This window comes from Barbus barbus (genome assembly GCF_936440315.1).
Source record: "Barbus barbus genome assembly, chromosome: 35".
Lineage (NCBI taxonomy): Eukaryota > Metazoa > Chordata > Actinopteri > Cypriniformes > Cyprinidae > Barbus > Barbus barbus.
In genome coordinates, this window is record NC_136763.1 from 25,344,027 (window position 1) to 25,366,305 (window position 22,279).

A 22,279-nucleotide genomic window follows, 5' to 3' on the forward strand; every position below is an offset into this window, starting at 1 on the left:
ACGGAAGAACAATGCGCCGAGATTGAGGAACTAATTAAAAAACATGACAATTTTAATCTGCACAAGAAGCTCAAAGAAGCTGGTAACATCTACAGACCAGACCCAACACCAACCTTGTATGCGGACAACAACCAACCAATCTTAAACAAACAAGAAAAAATGGACACCTGGACAAACTATATACACAAGCTCTTTGGCGCCGCGAGAACACCTGCAGAAAAAGACCAACAGACGCCGGAAGACGCTTTACACATTCTAACATCAGAAGTAGAACATGCAATCAAAACAGCGAAGTCAGGCAAAGGACTAGGCACAAGAGAAGCAATCTTCTGTATACAGATACTATTACAGCGATGCTATGAACATCAGAAAGAAGTGTACATCTGCTTCATAGATTACGAGAAAGCCTTTGACTCAGTAGACCACGACCGACTAGCCGCTCTATTAAAACAACTGGGACTAGATAAAAACGACACCAACTTCATCATTGCTCTTTACTGGAAGCAAACAGCCCAACTCCGATATGATAACGAACTGACAGATCCAACACCAATACAAAAAGGTGTACGACAAGGCTGCCCACTGTCACCGATCCTTTTCAACATCTACTCGGAGCAGATTTTTGATCGAACACTAGCAGACAAAAACATTGGTATTAAAGTCAATGGACAATACATCAACAACATCAGATATGCCGACGACACTGCACTGCTGGCCGATTCGGAACAAGACCTACAACAAATCTTGGACGAAGTTGCCGCAGAGAGTCAAATATGGGGCTTACGAATTAACAAAAAGAAAACAAAGGTTATGAAGGTCAGCCGAACTCGGAGCAAGTACACCGATTTAAATACCTTAGTGTAATCATTGACGATCAGCTGAACCATGAAGTCGAAATCAAGAGCAGAATTGAACAAGCAAGGCAAGCATTTATTAAATGGAAAACACTTCTCGCAGACCGCAATTTGAGTACATCACTGAAACTGCGCACACTGAAATGCTACATCTGGTCAATTTTGCTGTATGGAGTAGAGACGGGGACATTGACAACAACAGCAACAAAAAGGCTCGAAGCTTTCGAAATGCGGCTGTATCGAAGAATGCTGAAAATCCCATGGACAGCCAAAACCACCAACACACAAGTTCTGCAAGACATGGGCACTGACAGGTAACTGCTAAAGACCATCATCAGCAGGAAGTGTCACTACTTAGGCCACATCGCCCGAAACGACCACAAATACCAGCTATTAAAGCAAATCTTGCAAGGAAAAATTGAAGGGAAAAAACGACCAGGATGGCCAAAAACATGGCTCAGAAACATCAAAACATGGCTACAATTAACAACAGCACAAACTCTACACGCCGTGCTAGACCGAGACCAATATCATCGTGAAGTCGCACATGCCGCCAGGCAGCACTAAAGAGAGAGAGGGTCTTTTTTGGTCAATTCGGCAAAAGTACATTTATTTCAAACAACCCGTGATCCAAGGCTACTAATGTCAGTCCTAACCCGTATGTGAGGCATTCATCAAAGTTTTGCACCCAAACCTGCTTGAGTAATACCATAAAGGCATAAACAATGCGTACCTTTAGTGCTGATGCCTCGGAGGTCTGTGACCTTCATCAACATTCGTGGGAACATGTGAGGTTTGTTGGGACGTCGCCGGCGAGCGTAGATCTTTAACGCCTCTAGTAGAGGTTCCTGTAGCTGGTCAACCCGATGAGGTTCCTCCAGGTCCATGCGGTCTACTCATTCAGAAAGGCATGACATGTCAATCAGAGTTCAATGACAGCAGAAGGAATAAACCAACCATGGAGTCAAAATGTTTAGCAAAGAAGCAGGACAACCAGAGCAACTACTGCTGAAGGTGCAAAGATTAAAACAGCACTCTAAAAGATTAGCACATCACAGAACTTGCCCAGCTATTTATTATTAACCCAAGTCATAGTTTCCACATGCAATTGAGTTTCTACCTGTAAGTAGTTGGAGAAGAAGTAAATAACACACTGAGCGACAGCAGTACCTCCGCAGATTAGGCAGATAGCGCTAAGGAGCCCTGTCTCTGTGTCGTCCATCTCCAGGGGTAGGAGCTGCCCGGCGAAAGCAAACACCAGGTCTGTGAGTGGGCCGAAACCAGCATTGTGCATCTGTGTTCTGTTGAGGGTCAGTCCATCCGAAAAGGTCATAGTGTCCTGTTCTGGAGTGTAGCGAGTACAAATCCGCAACATCTGCAAAGTTGAATTTCACAATTAATAAAAAACTACATGAAAGGGTACAGTGTCTCTTTTTTTTTTTTGCTCAGAATCCCACACCACGTGCACTGAATTTTTAAAGGCCAATTCACACTGCACAAACAGACACAGAAAAAAAAGACAGTCACCATATTACAGTATGTCACCCCTCAGATGTTCCAAGACCTGACAAACAAGCGCTGACAACAGTGATCTACACACTGATCCGACAAAACCCGCCGAATGTGTCTGTTGCAGTTTCTCTGCGTCTCTCAATGCATAATGAATCGGCCTTAAAGTGATAGTTCACCTGAAAATAAAAATGCTGTCATCGTTTTCTCACCCTCCACTTGTTTCTTTCTTCTGCTGAACACACACCAAAAAGATATTCTGAAGAATGTTATGGAAGTCAATGGCTACCGTCAGCTGTCTGGGTAATTTTGCTCATTCTGCAAAATATCTTCTTGAGGGTGAGTAAATGATGACTTTTTTTTTCTTCTTCTTTTTTTGTGAGCTATCCCTTTAAGATGTGGCATCTACTGTATAATTTACTACTTAGAACCATGCGTTCTACCAACTTCCCTTGTGCTACATCTAGTTTTTCAATGCAAGAATGGGTTTTGTTTGCACTGCCCCTAAAACATAAAACTGAAGTTTTTATCGTATTTACCAGTATATCAAGGCAGGCAGATTTCAGTAAGGTGATCTGGTCTGCAATGGTGAGTGAAGTAAAACCTGGCAGACGTTTGGCAAACTCCACAATCTTTATAATGCACTTTGTGGAGAGCTCACTGAATTTATCCCACAGTCCAAGATCCAGCTGAACCCTATGGTCTGCACTGGAATTCTGAAGTGAAAGTAAAACAGGAAAAAATACTTATCCATACATCTCTATACAATTAAACCAAAATGTCATAAAAAAATAATCTTTGTTAAATCACTGAAAGGAAATTCAGTGTGTTTGCATTATGTGTGTGTGTGTGTGTGTGTGTTTGTTTGTTTACAACAGCAGTATAAAATAGCAAGTACAATAGGAGATATGCTGGACAGAGGTTTCAGTATAACTGGTTGCATTTCAGTTTTGACTAGCCAGCTGAAAATTTTGACTATTAATAATTCACAGTACACATATCTGTAATGCAATTCTGACTTATAATAGTTCACAAAACATGTCTACAATGCATTTATGACATGAAAATCCCAGGCTCATAATCCATAATTTAGTTAATAATCCAAGTTTAGTTTATTTTGATATTTTTGACAGTTTTTCTCAGTTGCTTTGGTGCATTTCTCAGATTAGAAATGACATTTTCAAAACTACTTGTTCTACCTCCACATCATCTAGTCACTTGTGCACATCATAAAAGCAGTTTCTCATTCTTTTGAACAAATTTTAATCACGTTGGTACATTCATGCAACTGATTATGTACATTTGTCTGCTGTTTCCTACATTTTCAGTTGCTAATATCATGTTGCTCAAAATGGTTTCTATTAGACTTTTTGTAAATTTGCCATGAATTGTGCAAGTGAATCTTGACTCTCACTAATGAAGAGAATATAGATCAACCAATTATAAACCAGTTCATGAACCTTCAATTGGAAAGCATATATAGACAGAGGACAACACAAGTATTTACAAATTCTGATGATGGATGAACATCCAGAAAATAATCAGGGTCAACAGACAAGAGGAGGAAGAGGAGTAAAGATGCATGGAAGTGTACAGAGGCAAAACAGAGGAAGAGGAAGAAGAGGCCAAGGACAGAGGTGCATATCAGATGAAATAATGTTGTCAATCATGGCCTTACAATGACCGAAGGGTGCAGCTAAAAATTGGAAGATCGACCATATCCTCAATCCTTCAAACATTTTGAAACAGTCTCTTTCAATCAATATCTCACATACAGTGGTGTAAATTTGACTTTTGAAAGGATATATGGCATACATAAGAAGTGCAGCCTTCTGCATTTCAGTACAGTAACTGCCATCCAAACTGTTGCCATAGTTTACATCAGGTAATGATGTACAAAAAGTCTAATAAAGATGTGTAGAATATATGTTTGACAGTTTATGACAACTAGATCAACAATTTTGCATTTAATGACTTATACGATGAACTGACTAGATGTTTTGAGGGGAAAGATTATAGCAGAGAACTATAATACATTTTGAGCAACATGACAATAGCCACTAATGTAGGAAACAGGCAAATGTACATAATCAGCTGCATGAATGTACCAAAGCAATCTATATATAGCTTCTCATTTAATATAAGGCAATCAATTGATCGATCCCTGTAGTCTTATATTAAATGAGAAACTACACATTATATTTGATGGTTCAGTACATGTGTGATGCTATTACATTGGTGCGGATCTTGGCCCACATAGTCCTGCTCATGTTTATTTAGCTGACAGACAGTAGGATGTATGTGAATATGAATTAAAGTGTGAGAGCTCAGGACTCACAGTCGTGTATTTTCCGAGCTGACAGAGCGAAGGGAAGGTTTCCCTGTGTGCTTTGCTAACTTTATTAACCAGTTCTTCCAGTTCTCCACTCAGCTCGTAGCTTTCTGGAAGAACCACCTCCTCTTTTATGTCCTTCTTTTTCTTATTCCTGTCATTCCGGACCGCTTAAAGATAAAAAACAACACAAAATGAAGCCAAACATGTAGCATACATGAATATAAATAATAATAATAAAAAACATGCTACTCAAGAGAGTTAGACAATACAATTTCTTTAGGGTTTTATTCATACCAGGTAGTTCAGAACAAGACTTTTTTTTTTTAATTATTATTATTATTTATGAGGTAATAATAGATGTGCTTTTCACAAACTCCTGAATTCACTCTAAACTACAGCTTGCATGTCTTTATTGGTTGTGTGAACTGAGAACAGTATAGATGGGGACGTACTGCTCTGATTTTTACCTTCCTTAGACATGCCAACCTCAAAGCACTTCTGCAGCCGGCAGTACTGACAGCGGTTACGTGTCACCTTATTGATCTGGCAGTTTTTGTCTCTGTGGCAGGTGTACACCATGTTCTTCTGGATACTACGACGGAAAAAACCCTGTTATGAAGATAAGAGAGAGAAAGAAACACAAAAATATGGAATTGGAATGAATTTTGTGTAATAGAGAACAGTTTATAGATTACATTATACAGTTTTTATTCACTTCAACAGATAAATCAGCAGAGGGCACCAAAGAGTGTGTTTGAATGAAAACAAAAGTCCTGATCTTGGCAGTATCACTAGGTGGCAGCACTCAAATTATCACATGTGCTTAGTTTATGCATGCAATGTGTTATAATGTAATTACATGTAATAGAAGTGCCTTATTTGTATAAGTGTTTTATAATCTTCTCATTAGGCTGTATTTTTTTCACAAATCTTTTTCCCACTACAGGGTTCAAACATGATTAACATTGGAAAATTCATATTATGGCTAATTTAGCTTTGGTGTACGGCTAAATTAAGTTTAAAAGCCAAATGCATATTATATTGACCTATAAGCAACATTTAGGCTTTGTCCAAATAAAATCTGTGGATTGTATGGTACGGTCTTATTATAAAAAAGAATACATATTTGTTTGTTTTATGCCTGTCTTTCTGTCTTTGGGGAACATATTTTGTTTGATCAATTTTAAATCAAAGTGTAAGGTTTTTAAGGTTTGGACCAAACCATAAATATAATTTGAGAAACACTAATTAGTGTGGATGAACTAGTTGGTCAAATGTATATACTGTATACTGTATATTGCGTACCTTGCAGCCCTCACAAGAGCTGACTCCATAATGGTAGCCAGAAGATTTGTCCTGGCACACAAAGCAGGGTTTATAGACACGAGGAGGAGGGGGTGGAGAAGGAGAACTGGGAACCATCTCCTCTGAGCTTGTGCTCTGGGTCTCCACCGCTGCAGAAATCAGGAAGAAAAAGAGCAGATAATTAGTGGTGATTACAATGGTAAGAATCTGGTTGTTGTTTTCGAACTTTCTACCCACACAGGCAAGTTCTGCACTTGAAAACATCACCACTCTTCAAAAAGGTAAAAATGTATTTATACCACTAATATGTAAAAAAAAAAAATCTATTTACACTTAAAACAACAAAGCCACTTTCACTCCTGAGTAATTGTTTAGAGTAAGCCTGGGCAAAGTTGTGAGTTTACGATCCATTTGTCATTATTTAACAGCACTGCACCATCAAAAATCATGACTGAATCAGAATGTGTTTCCATTTTAAAGAATATTAGCATATTTAGAATGAAAGAGACAAAAACTGGATGGTTGATGACTGATGTTGTCAAATACATTAAGAGGCATCTGCCCAGGGGTCTGAGCTGGAAGATAAATATTAAGTGAGCACACTGAGGGGCAGAGGTGTTGAAAGAGAAGAGAGATGGGAAAAAATGAACTCCGGGACAGATGGATGAATTGATAATATGCTTTGACTGACACCCCAGCATGTGTTCGACTTGCTGTCACGCACCCAAATGGTACCATAGTCAGATTCATAAACATCATAAACACCAGCCACACAGACACAGAAATCTAACACGGTTTGCCCAATTTAAACACCACTGTGGGAATCCTGTGTAATATATTTTGCGCAAGTCCACACTGTCACTCGGTTCAACTTTCACCTCTAGACACCCTCTCCCCCCTCATGCTCTTGATTCCTGGACCCTAAATTCCTCAGGCCTGGATGACTGGCTTTTTACTATAGGTCCAGTCTCAAGATCGCCCGTAAAGCCCGTCTGTGGTCTGACCGAGGCCTGAGGCCTGCATGACCGGCAGTTTATTGGGAGTGAGTCAGCTTGGCCAGCCATTCAAGCAGCAGCTGTCCCCTCACTATCCACTTGTAAAAAATGAGAGAAAAACAGCTAAAACTGGGTCTTCAGAACTCCAGATTTTACGGCCCACAGAAGCCTTTGCCCCCCTCCTCCTACTGAATGGAGTGGATCCCCCAAATATGCCTCTCATTCTCTCTTTCTTCTCCTCCCTCTGTCCTCCACTCTCCCTCCATGGGCACTGTTTAACAAGAGCAAAATGAGAGAAGGTATAGATGAGAAATCTCATAAAGAAACAGGGGGAGCAGGGGCTGGGAGAGACAAATGAAGAATGTGTGAGAGAGGGTGAATTTCACTTTGACCTTGGCTTTGACAGCAGCTTTAGCTTCTTGAGACATGAACGTGAACCGAGAGTTACATAAATACTGCCAATGATCTAATCGCAACCTCAGCTGAGATAAAATGCGCAATATTGATGATGTGACATTTGGCAAACTATGAAAGGACGTTTCGTTTCCAAACACCACAGAAATCTGTGGCAGAGACGTTCAAAAGTCACAACCCATTTTTCTTTTTTGCCAACAGCAGATATTGAAAATGTCGTATATAATTGGACTGGAATGAAAGCAAAGCTGTGAGAGGAACAGTTACAATATAGTATATTCAACCCGATTCATGAAACAAAAAGCAGAGCACATTTCTGTCAATTGTTTTTAAAGCTATATTTGCTAAATTATGCATTCAGTTAATACATTTTAAGAAATATACAAACACTGAATTAAATAAACAAAAATATCTAAATAAATCTTAAGCAGCAAATCAGCATATTGGAATGATTTTGAAGGATCATGTGACAATGAAGACTGGAGTAATGATGCTGAAAATACAGCTTTTCATCACAGGAATAAATTACATTTTAAAATATATTCAAATAGAAAACAGTCATTTCAATTTGTAATAGTATTTAACAATATTACTGTTTTTTTACTGCATTTTTGATTAATGAATAAATGCATCCTTGGCCAATAAATAAATAAATAAATAAATATATATATATATATAAACACACTCACACATATGACCTACTTGCTGAGTTATTTGATTGTTGTAGTCTATTGTGTAACTTGCATTAAAGTGGGTGTTCACACAGAACATTCTTTTGTTCACAAACAGACAGAATGGAGGGTCACAAGATGCATTTTCTTACAAGTTGAACTCATTTTAACTCGACACAGCATCTTAAAAAGCAATAATCATTGCACACAGTGCTGAAAAACATCTGTCTGATGCTTAAGTGTGTAGATTCACAAAAAAAAGTTACAGTCCCTGTAACATTATGTAGGTTAGGGTCAAGCACTGGTATCGTGTCTTTTTCTTTAGATTTTGTGCAGTTCTGTCATGCATATCAACACGTCTAGGTCTCTGGAATGCTGATAGACATAGTTCTTACACGTAATGTTCTGTGAAACACAAGGCCGAGGGTGATGGGCGAGTGAGTGGGTGAGAACGCAACCTGATCACTGTGTTTATGTAGTAACTTAGGCTGAATTGGCTTTATGTGTTTATGTGGCAGCAATGCTTGATTGACACAGAGCAGTTCTGAAAACATCCAGCTCCTTTAGTGCTGGAGGAGTGGAAACCTGGCGCCACCAGAAAGATTACTGACAGACAAAAGGGGAAGAAAGATGGAATGCTATTCTGTTCCCATTTCATTTTCTTTCTTTGTTATATTTGACATGCTAGTTTTGACTTGTGGAGGATATTTGAAATAAAGCAGGTGGAGCGTTCAGAAGAAACAGTTAAATGAAATAAATCATTTTCTATATTGGCACTTAACAGATTTCAGAACGAACGGAAATGTATAATTCCACTCTAACGTCTGCTCAGTCATTGTTTTATGAATGGGATTGAATTATATTTGTCACATTCAGACTTACTTCCATTAAACCACTGGTTTACGCAGAAAGAAAATGATTTAATTGCATGTTGTCAGCCCATATTTCTGCAGATTTCGTATGTTTGCACTGTTTAGACAACAAACAAGTGCTGGGAGAGACATGGACTCGCTGACGGAAACACTGATTTAATCCCCGTCTTTCAGCAACCTCAGCAAAACTAACAGGTGACCAAAGTTTCTCTGACATCACCAGAAAGAAGCAAGTTCTCACTTTATAGAGAAGCATCATGCAATGCAACATTGTGCCTGCTCAAGACTAGCATGTGCCTGATGTTACATTGTTATTTAATGAATTAGACATAGATTCAGACTACATTTATCATTTATCTTTATCAAGATAAGTCTCATCTTATCTTAGATCTTTATCATTGTACATAAGCAAAAAGGTTTACATTTTCAATACATAATATTTCAATAAGAACTGTACATGAGTTAAGATTTGATTCAGGGTTAGTAGCTTGTTACTACCAATTACTGTAATCAGTACAATAGTATGTACAATCAGAATAGGACTGTAAAAAGTGAAAAGTGAAACCCATGTCATAATGAATGTACTAGAAAACAAAAAGAAAAACAAAGAAAATGATTTTGTTAAAGCATACAGGAAAAAAAAAAAAGCATAAATCAGATATTGAATAAAAACAAAAATATGGAAATGGAACAAACACTGAGATCACTGTCAAAATACATTTGTTATGTATGCACACTATATTTAGGACCTACACACACACACAATAGTTTGCAGACTGAAAGTAGAGATGAATGCTTCTTTTATTTCTTCTGCGTGGTTGTGTGCGTGGATGGACTGAACTACATGACTGAGTCAACTAAAAAGTAACACTATTGCTTTCAAGGCATTCATGAAGCTTTTAATGATCTTTTAACTACAAATAGAGCAAAAGGCAAATTAGTCATTAGTACACTCTAAAAAATGCTGGGTTAAATATGGACAAACCCACCGATTGGGTTGTTTTCAACCAACAATTGGGTAACATGTTTAACCCAACCGCTGGGTCAAAAACAACCCAATCGTTGGGTTTGTCCATATTTTACCCAGTGCTGGGTTGTATTTAACCCAGCATATTTTAGAGAGTAGTCATCAAACAGATTTTAAGTGAACAAAACTTTTTATAGAGAAGCATTTATACAGAAGCAAAGAAGAAACCTTTAAAGATAATTCAAGAGCTCTATAATAGTCAGTTGTGTGGAGCTGTTTGAATAGTTTATTTCGTTTTCTTGTCAGGAAAAAAAAAAGCCTCTAAAAGACAACAGTATTTGTCTTAACTCCTTTTAGTCAAATGCTGACGCAATCAGTTTTATAGGCTTTCTGCATGTTGTTAGACTTTGTAACATGTCACCAACATTCGACTTGAAGTGTTACTGAGAAATTTAACAAGTTGGGTCAATTCAGGTTTGCCTCGAAAACCTTATGTTAGGGTTTAGATGTTTGCTATATGCTGTAAATGCCAACATTTCTGAACATTTGGCTTGATGGATCGAGTCATTAAAACCTCATTTGATTTGCTTGTTGTACTTTTACATAACTGCTCATATTAAACAATGCACCTCAGTATTTGAGTGAGCTCTTATCGCATTATAGTCCTTCACGTCTGCTGCGATCTCAAAACTCTGTCCATTTGATAATATCTAGAATATCAAAATCAACTGCAGGCGGGAGATCGTTTTCCTATTTAGCGCCCAAACTCTGGAACAATCTACCTAACACTGTTCGGGAAGCAGACACACTCTGTCAGTTTAAATCTAGATTAAAGACTCATCTCTTTAACCTGGTTTACACATAATACACTTTCGCATTTCTATAATTCAAATCCGTTAAAGGATTGTTAGGCTGCATTAATTAGGTCAACCGGAACCGGGAACACTTCCCAAAACACCTGATGTACTTGTTACATCGTTAGAAGAATTGTATCTACGCTAATATTAGTCTGTTTCTTTTTGATTCCGAGGACACCGTAGCCGCCCAGATCCAGACTGTATCCAGATCAGATGGTGGATCAGTACCTAGAGATGACCTCTACAGCCAGGACACCTAGATGAGCCCCAGAGACTGATCCCCAGTGAAGACCCTGTCTCCTAGACGGCCATCGGGACAAGACCACAGGAACCAGATGAGTCCTTTGTACAATCTGATTCTGCTTTAGCCTAGATTTAAACTGCTGATTTTGTCTGGCCAGAGGAGAATGACACTATTTTGACAAACTATTTCCCCGTCTAAATACTGTAAAGCTGATATAAAGCCACCCAGCTTTATATCAAGCCGATGTAAAGCTGCTTTGACACAATTTGCATTGTTAAAAGCTCTATACAAATAATATTGACTTGACTTGACTTGACTATCTATATCCATATAGTCCAGAAGTCATACTAACAAAAAAACTTCTTCTCACCACAGGTCGAGAGATGTAGTTCTTGAGACCATGGTTGTAGATGATCAGTAATATTGCTGTACATTAATTTTCAGTTTAACAAATAAAACAGTGAGAATCGAAGAGATAACTTAATCGATCATTTTCTTTTGTTATGTAAAGTGATGTTTGAACAGCTGAAAAGCTGTTCATGGGTACTTTATTATTGCTTATGTCCCTCCCTGCTCAAGTTAGACAACGTTTGAAACTGTATTACTAGCACTGCTCATGTTTATTGCCTCCTTATGATAAATTGTTGTATTCCTCATTTATAAGTGGCTCTGGATAAAAGCATCTGCTAAATGACTGCAGTACAGCACAGTTAAAGGAAGCTCCACTCAATGTTTAAAATATTCATTACTAGTTTGAATAATATTTTGTATGTATTATAAGTAGCAGTAATAGTAGTATTTTAGTAGTAGTAGTAGTAGTAGTAGTAGTGTAATTAATTAATATTCATACTCACTGTGTGTGGACTTAGATATACTTTTGGGAAAAAATAGGGATTACGTGGTTTTTGGGATAGGGTTAGAGATAAATCAGGGTTAGTCTGTAGGAGTTGTGCATGCAAACATACATGTCCTCTGTAGGATGCTGGAGTCTTTCCAAGCATGTCTGAGTGCAGGCAGGGAAACGGCTATCACAGACTAACACACACACACTCACACACACATTTACATCTGTGATCACACCTACAGACAATTGAATGTCTCCAATTTACCTATCCAGCACGTCTTTTTATTGGGGGGAAACCAGAGCACCTAGTACTCACACTCACACACATACACATACGCATACAGACTTTCCCCTGGCCTGGCATGTCACCATTTTGAAAATAATTCCCTCAAATATGTCAGCTTTGAAAACACACATTCACAAGAGACACACATAACAAAAGCCACAGTCTTTGGCTTGACAAAAAGCTCATTTAATCCTATAACAAGCTGTGCTCGATCCAAACCAGCACATGTGTGAAACTACATACTAAACACCAGTGTTGGGAGTAACGCGTTACAAAAGTAATGCATTACAGTAACGTATTACTTTTTGCTGTAATGCAGTAGTGTAAGGCATTGCTAATCAATTTTCAGTAATATTTTACTCGGTACATGTTCAGTAACGCTTGCGTTACAACACACTTTTAGCCCCCAATTTTTTTTTATTAATTTTTTTTTAATTTAAAGTCGGGCTCCGACTTTATGTCCCTAGGGCCGAGCTTCGGGCCAATATTCACGTCATAGTTCATAGTTTTAGGCTTCTCCTTATCTTTATATTTTAGACATTCATCAATTATTGCTGAAAAAAAATTGCAGCGCTAGTGGAAACAACAAAAGCCTGTGTTCAGTGTCCCGCAGCAGCAGCGAGCCGTCAGCACAGATGAAGAGTTCTGCTTCAAATACACACAATAAAGCAATAAATACACCTATGACCAGACTGTGAACATGAATAAAGCTGGATATTAATGCTGCATGCCGTAGCCAGGGGGGGTTCGAGTGGTTCAAATTCAAACAGCAGAGGAGCGCAAGTTTAGAGCAGATGCGTTCACTAGCGAGCACTAAACAGCGCTGGGAGATCTAGAATGAAGCACTTGAGATCAGCGAAGGACATAATCGGCTATTTAAACAGATGAAACGGCGCTGACAAACAGGAGAAACACTGCAACGAGACAGTCAGAATCATTTACCATGGATTTATTTTACTGTAACACTAACTGCACCATGCTATTGTGGCATAAATGAAGGCTATATCGAATTGTATTGGTATATTTTTAATGTAGACATGTATTAAGGAATAATGGAATATAATTACAGTATTTTGAGATTAAGCTAGGTTGTGCATTTATACTAAATGTATTAGACCACTGTTCTTCATACAAATACCTAGAACCATGTAGGCCAAGTTAATTTTTTTATACCATGGTATTGAGGTGCTATAGGCCTGTGTTTTTACTGATTATCATAATGTATATATGGAACACCAAATGTTAATTCTAACTAATTAGAAATTCTAAATTCTTAATTCTAAAAATTAGTATTTTTTTTTTTTTGATAATGAACCTGAATTTACATCTGCATCCTAACAGATGTAATCCTGCATCCTCAAGCTACTGTCAAATGTGCATTTTTAAGAGACACAAAAGTAATATTACTAATATTGCAGCCAGCACTGCAAACTGTGCTGAAGATACATGTAATCAAAATCACGCAACACAAACCTGTTTCATGATTTGAAATAATAGCCTATCACTCATTAGAACAGGGGTCACCAGATTCGGTCGTGGAGCGCCAGTGTCCTGCAGAGTTTAGTTCCAACTTGCCTCAACACACCTGCCAGGAAATTTCTAGTATACCTAGCAAGACCTTGATTAGCTAGTTCAGGTGTATTTAAACTCTGCAAGATACCGGCGCTCCACAACCAAGTGTGGTGACCCCTGCATTAGAGCATGCAGAAACTAGGAAATTAATTTTCAATTAAGATATTTATTTTGTTAATGAAAAATTACTGGAAAAGTGTCAAGAATTAAAAGATGTGAAGTGTTTGTCATGTTCTCAGCATAGTCGTTTAAAACCACAATTAAAATCTGGCTTCTGCAACTTTCACTTAGGAGCAATTCAATTCAACATTTAATCTTGAAAGAAATATAGGGTTGACATTTATCATGATAATTATTGATATTGACTGATATGAAACATTTTATTGTGAATTGTTTTTGGCCATATTGTCCAGCCCTACTTTCAAGGGAACTGACTGACTTCAGAAAGGTTTCGATGCCATTTTCATTTAATGCCTGATAAAGTAGCATTTATGAACACCGCGCTTCTTTGTGTGCAGTCATCAATGGGGAAACCGTTGTATTTTTGCCATACAAAAGACGCCAGAGACCTATTGACAGAGAATGGATGTGCATTTGCAATAAGCCTGTTTGTTGTTTTTGTTCAGATCAATACAAAAATTCACCTATGATTTTATTCAGCAAACACGCAGAGCTGTAAAATTGAAAAAAAAAAAAATGGTTTAAAGGCTGAAATGTGGTTTAAAATGTTTTTTGTTTTTTTTTGTGAAAACCTGTATCTGAGCTGTAAATCATGATATTGGTTTAATATGTTATTAGACATTGCTCTATCCCGCTCATACCATAGAAATTTAATTTCTGCAGATCTTAAAAAAAGGAAAACGCCCCTGATTTTAACAAAAATTATTAGATGTGTATCAATACAACGGATCAGTGCATTTATTTAATTAATAATGTCACTCACAGCTCTGAATTAAGTAACTTATAGCTTTAATAATCAAAAATTGTGCTCATTAAGATATCAGCAGACATGCTAATCCAGCACAAATTGGTGCATGAGATGCAGAGCTGGGTAGATTACTTACAAATTGTAATCTGTTACTGATTCCAAATTACATGGCAAAAATATTAATCAGTAACATAATCCATTACATTACACATTTTAGGTAATACAATCAGATTACTTTTCAATTACTTTTGACCTAACTCGTTTATCACATTGATTTAAACAGGATAATCTTATACCATAATGATGTAAAAATACAAAGAGTGAGAAAATATATTCCTTTCATTGTAATTAACAACATGAAGTGCATTAAACATTATATTACATCAAGGTTACCCAATCTGGGGATGAGTTTAATGAAAGGCTAACAAGTAATTAAATCATAAAAAAAGTTAAATTAAAATAAATCATACACTTACTAAAAAAGATGAACTATTTGATGTTTACCAGCGCACCATATTACCATTAACCAATGTCAGAGAACCAGTCAACACGCAAATGTGATACTTAATTATTAAAATATTTATTTTAAAATCTCAGGGGTACTTAAAGGGGTCAATGATTATGATTTCACTTTTTTAACTTTAGTGTGCAATGTTGCTGTTTGAGCATAAAAAACATCTACAAAGTTACTGCAAAGTTGCTCAAAGTTCAATGCAAAGGGAGATATTGTCTTTTACAGAATTGCTGACTGACCACCCCTTTAAAATAACTATATCAGGTGAATGAGGTTCAGATGACAAAACGTTTGAGAAAGTCTGCAAATTAGAAATAACAAGAATTTGTGCATTTTAATAAGTTTGAAAGACAAAAGCCTTTCAATAATCCATAATAATACATGGTTAAATAACCTACTGAGTGATAATTCAAATAAAAATGAATGTGTTCATCAGTAGTTGATACAATGTTGAAACACTTCTTAAACCTGAAATGATTTTTGTAAATCATCGGTCAAACCCTCTGTCGCCACCTGAATAATGACTGATCTCTGTGTGAATGTCCACAAAACTGGAAGACTTTCTGAGTGTATATAAGCGGTAGACTATTTTAGAAAGGAACATTTAAAAAACAAAAAATAGGAATTAGAGAGAATCAATATATGATTAATTAATTTCTATTGTGTGAATAATATGTAATCATGTAATCAATAAAAAAGTAACTGTAGTCTGATTACAAGTATTTTAAAATGTAATTTACTCTAATTACAAGTACTTAATTTTTGTAATCTGGTTGCGTAATCCAGATTACATGTAATCAATTACTACCCAGCTCTGATGAGATGTCACCAAAATGAAGCATTTGAACCGAAAAACTAAATATCAAAACGGGTGGGAGCTGAAAAAATTCCACTTTTGAAAAAAAAAGAACCCCCCTTCCACTTGGCTGGCTACGGGCCTGTACTGTATATAGAAATTGAGGTAAAAATGAGAAAGAGGGTTTGCACCGATAGCCTCGTAGGCAGTGCACCGACATACAGCGCCGTTGTGCTATGGGCGTCCCGAGTTCGAAGCCCAGCTCAAGGACCTGTCCCGATCCTGCCACCCTCTCTCTCTCCCCCTTTTGCTTTCTGTAAACTCGAAACTGTCATCATGAAGTCAAATATGCCAAAAATAAATAAATAAACAAAAAATGAGAAAGGGGATGAAATGACAGATGAGGATAAGAATGCATACAGTAAGTCACACATACATTTAAATCTATTATTTAACCAATATAGTCATTTATTGAGCATTATTCACTGGCTGATAAATGTGTTACAGTGTTTGATTCATATGATGTTAGACTGAGGAAGGCCTGTGGCTGAATCTTCTGCATTTATCACTCTGTGGCTAAGTATTAAAAAGAAGTAGTTTTGCAAGGCATTTCCATAGACATTTTCAGATTTTCATTTAGACTTCTTTGTTTGGTTGAAGCACCTGGGGCCTCATTTATAGATTCATAGATTTGATCTGAGAGCGTGCGTACGCTTAAATCCACGCCAACGCTCATATTTGTAAAGACATCTTTGACGTGGAAAAGTGCTTAGCGTCATGTCAAGGTCTGAGCAGACGTACACAATTTGTCTTGTCAAAGTATTGCAGGTTTTTGAAAATATAACCTGTTCTGAATGAAACCATTCATTTGCGCACAAGTTCAAGATCATTTGCGATTCATAGATTTCACTTCTGCGATCGTAAGATCTATTTTAGGAAGGTTTCTGCGCAACATTTTATAATTGATGCCCCTGGACTTGCTGGAAAGGCGCCGTGATTATTTTCTTTTGGATTACCATATAAAGTGAAGGGTCAGTCCATCTCAAGTGGCCCAATATTTCTTTGTGTCATAGCGAACAACAAATTTTGGATATTTGATTTTGCAATATCAATACATAGAGCTAATTAAAACCAGGTCATACATGCAGCAAAATCAGATATAAAATTTTGGTCTGTTTGACAAAATGTAAAGAGTGACTAAGGATTGACTAAATCGGTGAAAGTCAACCATGGTTTTAGTTTACTGAAAAGTATTCGTTCATCAAAGAACAACTAAGCATAAACCTTAACTAGCATCTCCCCCAGATCCTCTGCACACATGGACCAACATATGTCCTGACGGGCTGAAGGAAGACTGCAAAAACAGGAGCTGTCTTTCTTAGAAGCAGGTTGTTAAACTTGGATTGCCCCTTTCATTCAACAGCACGCATACAAAGCTTTCTTCTTTATAGTACCTCATAAACTGACCCTTTTATTTTGCCTTTTCAGGGTGAAGCTGAGTCAACATTTGGCCACCTCCTCCCCAGCCTCTGTGAACATCGTAACACCCCACTCAACCGACAGGCTAAAAAACATATTTCTGATCAACAACTCAGTGTCATTCGTCCCTTTCCTGACAAGAACTTAACCAAAGAACCCATCACATCCTGACAAGAATTTAGCCAATGAATTATTCCATAGAACCCAATGTGGAGAGCTGTAAAGATGGACTTCACCCTGCCAAAACATCACAATTTGTTAAAAATATACTGCATTGTGGTCAAAGAGATGAAGAATCTCTGTTTCCATTTTAGTTCAACAGTGTTACCAAACTATAATTTGTTTAAATAAATCACTTTGCCTTTAGTAACAAGACTGAGAACAACTTGACCTTGAAGTCTACAAAATGTCTAGCCATAACCAACAATCAAACGAGGAAACTAAACTTGCATCAATTGAAGCACACAGACCCCAGATCTAAGAGTTACTAATCACTTAAAATTGGAGACAGCACTGCCCACAACAGATCCCAAGGCTAATGAACTAGCTAAAGCTAACAAGTTCAAGTTTAGCTGGTGAGGTACGACTCTGAGACCTCAGTTGTTGCATCTTGAGGGTGGTTCAAAAGGGGTGAGAAAAGAGATCAGGCCATTGTCAAAGGATTCATTGTGGGGTTGGCCTTGTTGTGGGGTGCAATGTTCTTTCAACCAGCCCAGTCTGGCTATAAAATGGCATTACAGCATTGGGGCAAATTCCAGCACGGGCATGTGAAATCTACTCAGTCGCACATACAGACACATTTGCATGGGCTTTGTCCTATGACTCATTTTTCTAAATATGGATCTTGTTTTCGGTATTTCCCTTACTAGTTCTCTGAGTTTGCAACGAGTCTATAAACATTGCAATGAGTCAGCTCAATTACTGCATGTAACAGACTTTTAATGACTGGACAAAGAACAAACTTTTTTTTCGTGTACCAAAGAGTAAGTCGGGATAACCCATCAGACGGAAGAACTCTGTTAACAAGTGGGAAGATCTTCTGGGTATTTTATTTTATTTTTTGGTGAATTGGTGGCACTTGAATTCTCTTAAATAATGGAGTCACTGTGCTACTTCAGTTCATTTATTTCATATCATATGTTTAGCGAATGTGCTAAATAACTTGGATCTCATTATGTGGCATTAAAATTTCATAATATGCATTTCCATATGGAACAAACTTTCCAGTGAATTTTTCTGTGACCATAAAGCAGTATAAGATGAGAAGAAACCCCCTAATCATCAGTTCTCTTCTGCTCTCTGTCTGTCCCCATGGGCTCCCTAATCCTTTAATTGAGTTCATTGTATTCATAATTGGATAATTAAAGACATCCATTAAGGTCAAAATGGAGTGACAAAAGCACACACAAATGAGAGAGATTAAAGAGTTTGCTGTACATTATTGAAAACTAGAGTGTGTGCATTATTTCATATTGTTTTTTAGCTACATTTACATAAATGTTTTGGATTTTCTTAAATATTCTTGACAATAAAATGTTTAATAGTATAGCCACATATTTCAGTGTCCCGTAAATGCTATGAAAACATTGGCACTGTATTTATATATTAATTTTTAATTGTTTCCACCAAATTTATGCATAAAACTTGCAGTTACAGTACATCTATATACATTCAATGTTTTACACTCCACTCTAAATTGTCACTTTTGCAGAAAAAAAAACTGTTTATAAATATGAAATTGTTGTCATTATCATTACTGATTATAAGCATCTATCACAATGGCACAATTCATAAATATGCCAGTTTAAAAAAAAAAAGTTGACAGAAGAACAGTTTACAACGTGCACAGCTGTAAAAGTGTGTAGTGGTAGACTTATAAAATATGCAAAATAACATTATTTATCAGCACAAGACAGTATGTTCTGTGATCTAGGCAAAACTTCTGGCAGCCAGCCATTAGGAAGCTAACAAGAGTACCATTTAAGTCAGTTAGCATATGACAATATACTACATTCACTCAGACTCTTACTTTAATAAATGCAAAGAATTAAAAGGACAGACAGAATCAAGAACACAGTTGGAGTGAGCATAGTGGAGGTACAGAGACATCACACTTACACTGCAGGCTAGTGTTGTTGCTCCATGAGAAAGGTTCTAGGCCAGGGAAGAAGGAGCTTGCTTTCCTGAGCATGCATGAACTCTGAGTGGATACGTCAAAGAGGGGTCTTGCCCCTACCCCGAGAGCCTCCACACAGTCAAACATGATGTCCAACCTTCGCCAAGAACTCAAACTCTGTCCCAGATGTTCTGTACTGTGTCTTAAGCTGCCTGTCAACTGCAGATACGGTTAAGCAACACAGTAGACGATGACCAACAACAACAATGTAGAGTCTGGAGTTTCCCAGTCAATCTGGAACTCCTGCCAAAGCTATCAATGGCAAGAGAAAGTCTCAAGGACTTGAGACTTCTGTTTCAGGTGTAGCTGTCACTGTAGCCAGCAGTTTCTCTCTTATAACCTGAACTTTTCTGTAGCCTAGCAGTTCCTCATCGAGTCAAGCGGCTCCTGTGCAACCCTATGCTGGCCATCACCCCGTGCCTGTTTTTCTCCAGCGTCTGTTGAGTTCTTGAGCTTTTTCAAACTCAGCCTGACTGTCAAGACTCTTAAGTGTCACCTAACTTACTGTGACTCGACAACCTGTGCTATTTCACTCGCCGCAGCTAGCTCAGCCCACAACAGAGGGAGAGGGGCAGGAATTACAGAGCGAGGGAGGGGAAGAGAGAGGGAGGGAATGAGGCGGGTGCTTTTGTGGTTGGCTGCAAGACAAAACTTTCCCTTCCATTTTCTGCTAGAGAAAGCCTGCATCATATTTTATACCTTTGCAAATAAAAACAAACAACATGACCTCCTCTCACTCCCTCTATCTATCAATCTTCTTCTGCTCTTCCTATGAAACATATCGCCTTCCTTTTCATCATGGAGCCCCCTTTCGTAATCAAGTGTTGATAAACATGCTTGTGCACCCTTCAGAATTGAAGAATGTCTTTTAAATTGCAATTCTATTGCTGAATTTGAATTTAGATCAAACATAATGCAGAATATACAATAAGATGAGCAAGTTTAAACTACTTAAATACCAAATTCTCCAGTTCTGAATTTTCCCCAAACAAATGTAAATCATATATGCAGATTTGTTATATATTTGTGACATTACATACATTTTGAAATCCATGATGATCCTTTGATTCAGCTTTTCAATGTGTAATGAAACATTTTGTATTGAACAAAGACAATGCTAAATTGAAGCATTTTCACTAGTGGTCTTGGACCTTTGAACTTAAATGAGCTTAAAACATTTAAAACCTTTTTCAAAACTTTGAAACAAAGCTTTGTCAAGTCAAGATTCATAGCCTACAGAAACATCAAGATTTTTTAAAGCAATTTTTGAAATGGCCTTTTCTTCTTCTCACTTCCTGTAAATTTCTATTAATAATAAAAAATATATTAATAAAAGTGGTGATAAAAGGTAAAAAAATTAACCAAAAAAAGGTGGAGATAGAGAAGATGTGTGTTTTGGTTTGACTGCAAAGGTTTACGGATGCACAGTGTGACTATTTGAAGCCTACTGCCACCTTTAGGCAACTCACAGCCTGGCAAACCCCCTTCAACATGTCTCTTTCTGCAATGTTTTCACTGGCAGTCCTATCATCGGCCCCAGCTCTCACCTCTCCTTGACAGTTTTACTTTTCACTTCTTATTTTTCTGTTCCCAGCTTACATCATCTTTCTTTTTCTCTCAGTTTGTCATTTCATCAAGTGCACCACAGCTTAATGCTGTCCAGATCTGTGGTAACTCTTCCAAACAGTCGCTACTGAAATATGCCGAAATCTACGTCAACTGTCCCTGTTGACTCTGTATTGCATTTCTTTATTCTTTTGCAATGTCTTCCAAACTGGTCTTGACCCAGCCAAAGTCTGCATCCAATGTTCTTACTTTGACATGTTTTTCATGGTTGTGTGCATTATTTAGAATGCAGTGCTGGAGACTACAGACGTGTTTGTCTCCGCATATTTACAGAGGCTGCTTTAAAACTGCATCATTGAGGAGACTTTGATTAAATGATGACAGACATTTTTATGTTTTTGCTCCAGATGTTGCAGTTTGACATTTTCCTGAGCAAAACGGCATGTAATATATGACTTTCAAATTAAGCAATTTTATGAAAAGTCTTTATTCTGCAACATGCATGTGTTTGTCTCTGTTTGTTGCATTTCGGCAGTTTTCTCTTCAGCAAATCATGTGCGTGGCTGACTCATGAGTCTCATTATAATCACATTTCCTCCAGAAGAGTGTGAGAGAAACAGTGTGGCATTAAATTTACACAAACCCACAGCTTATCTGATCCACCTTCCCTCCATCTCTCTCTACTTTTCCCTTTTCCTCCCCTCATTCGAGAGGACTGAACCCTCAAAGCCAGCCCCAGTGGGGTGCTAACTTTCCCCAAAACTTCTGCCCACCCTCTCTCTCTCTCTCTCTCTCTCTCTCTCTCTCTCTCTCTCTCACTCGTTCACTCTCTCTGTCTGGCGTCTGGTTCTCTATCCCTGCCGCACTCTGCTTTTCATTGTGTTACATGTTTTTGTTTTTCCACAATATTCTATTGTATTTTTATAATAGTTTTATTATTTTATACAGCACTACTGTATATAAGAAAATGTGTCTGTTACATGTTTTGCAGGGTTGCTAATAACCAGTATGCAGTAATAAAACACTCCATTCTATCTAAGAAGAGAAATGAAACATTTTACTGAAACTATTTAGAACCATTTAAACCATTTAGAT

At 37.6% G+C, this 22,279-nt stretch overlaps 1 protein-coding gene across 3 annotated transcripts in view; it reads right to left on the minus strand.

The window, feature by feature from the left end:
* LOC306854871 (retinoic acid receptor gamma-A-like) overlaps positions 1-22,279 on the minus strand; it is a 51,076-nt gene that overhangs the window by 5,345 nt on the left and 23,452 nt on the right. Inside the window, exons 1-7 of one of the 3 annotated variants that reach the window (XM_079393153.1) lie at positions 19,561-20,177; positions 6,004-6,152; positions 5,166-5,307; positions 4,702-4,865; positions 2,903-3,079; positions 2,025-2,229; positions 1,588-1,746 (exon numbers count right to left, since the gene is read on the minus strand). In XM_079393153.1, coding sequence (XP_079249279.1) covers positions 1,588-1,746; positions 2,025-2,229; positions 2,903-3,079; positions 4,702-4,865; positions 5,166-5,307; positions 6,004-6,152; positions 19,561-19,705 — 1,141 coding nt within the window. In that variant the 5' untranslated portion in view covers positions 19,706-20,177. Of the gene's footprint in view, positions 1-1,587; positions 1,747-2,024; positions 2,230-2,902; positions 3,080-4,701; positions 4,866-5,150; positions 5,308-6,003; positions 6,153-19,560; positions 20,178-22,279 lie in introns of those variants that run through there. The other 2 variants (XM_079393152.1, XM_079393151.1) reach the window with 2 other exon arrangements.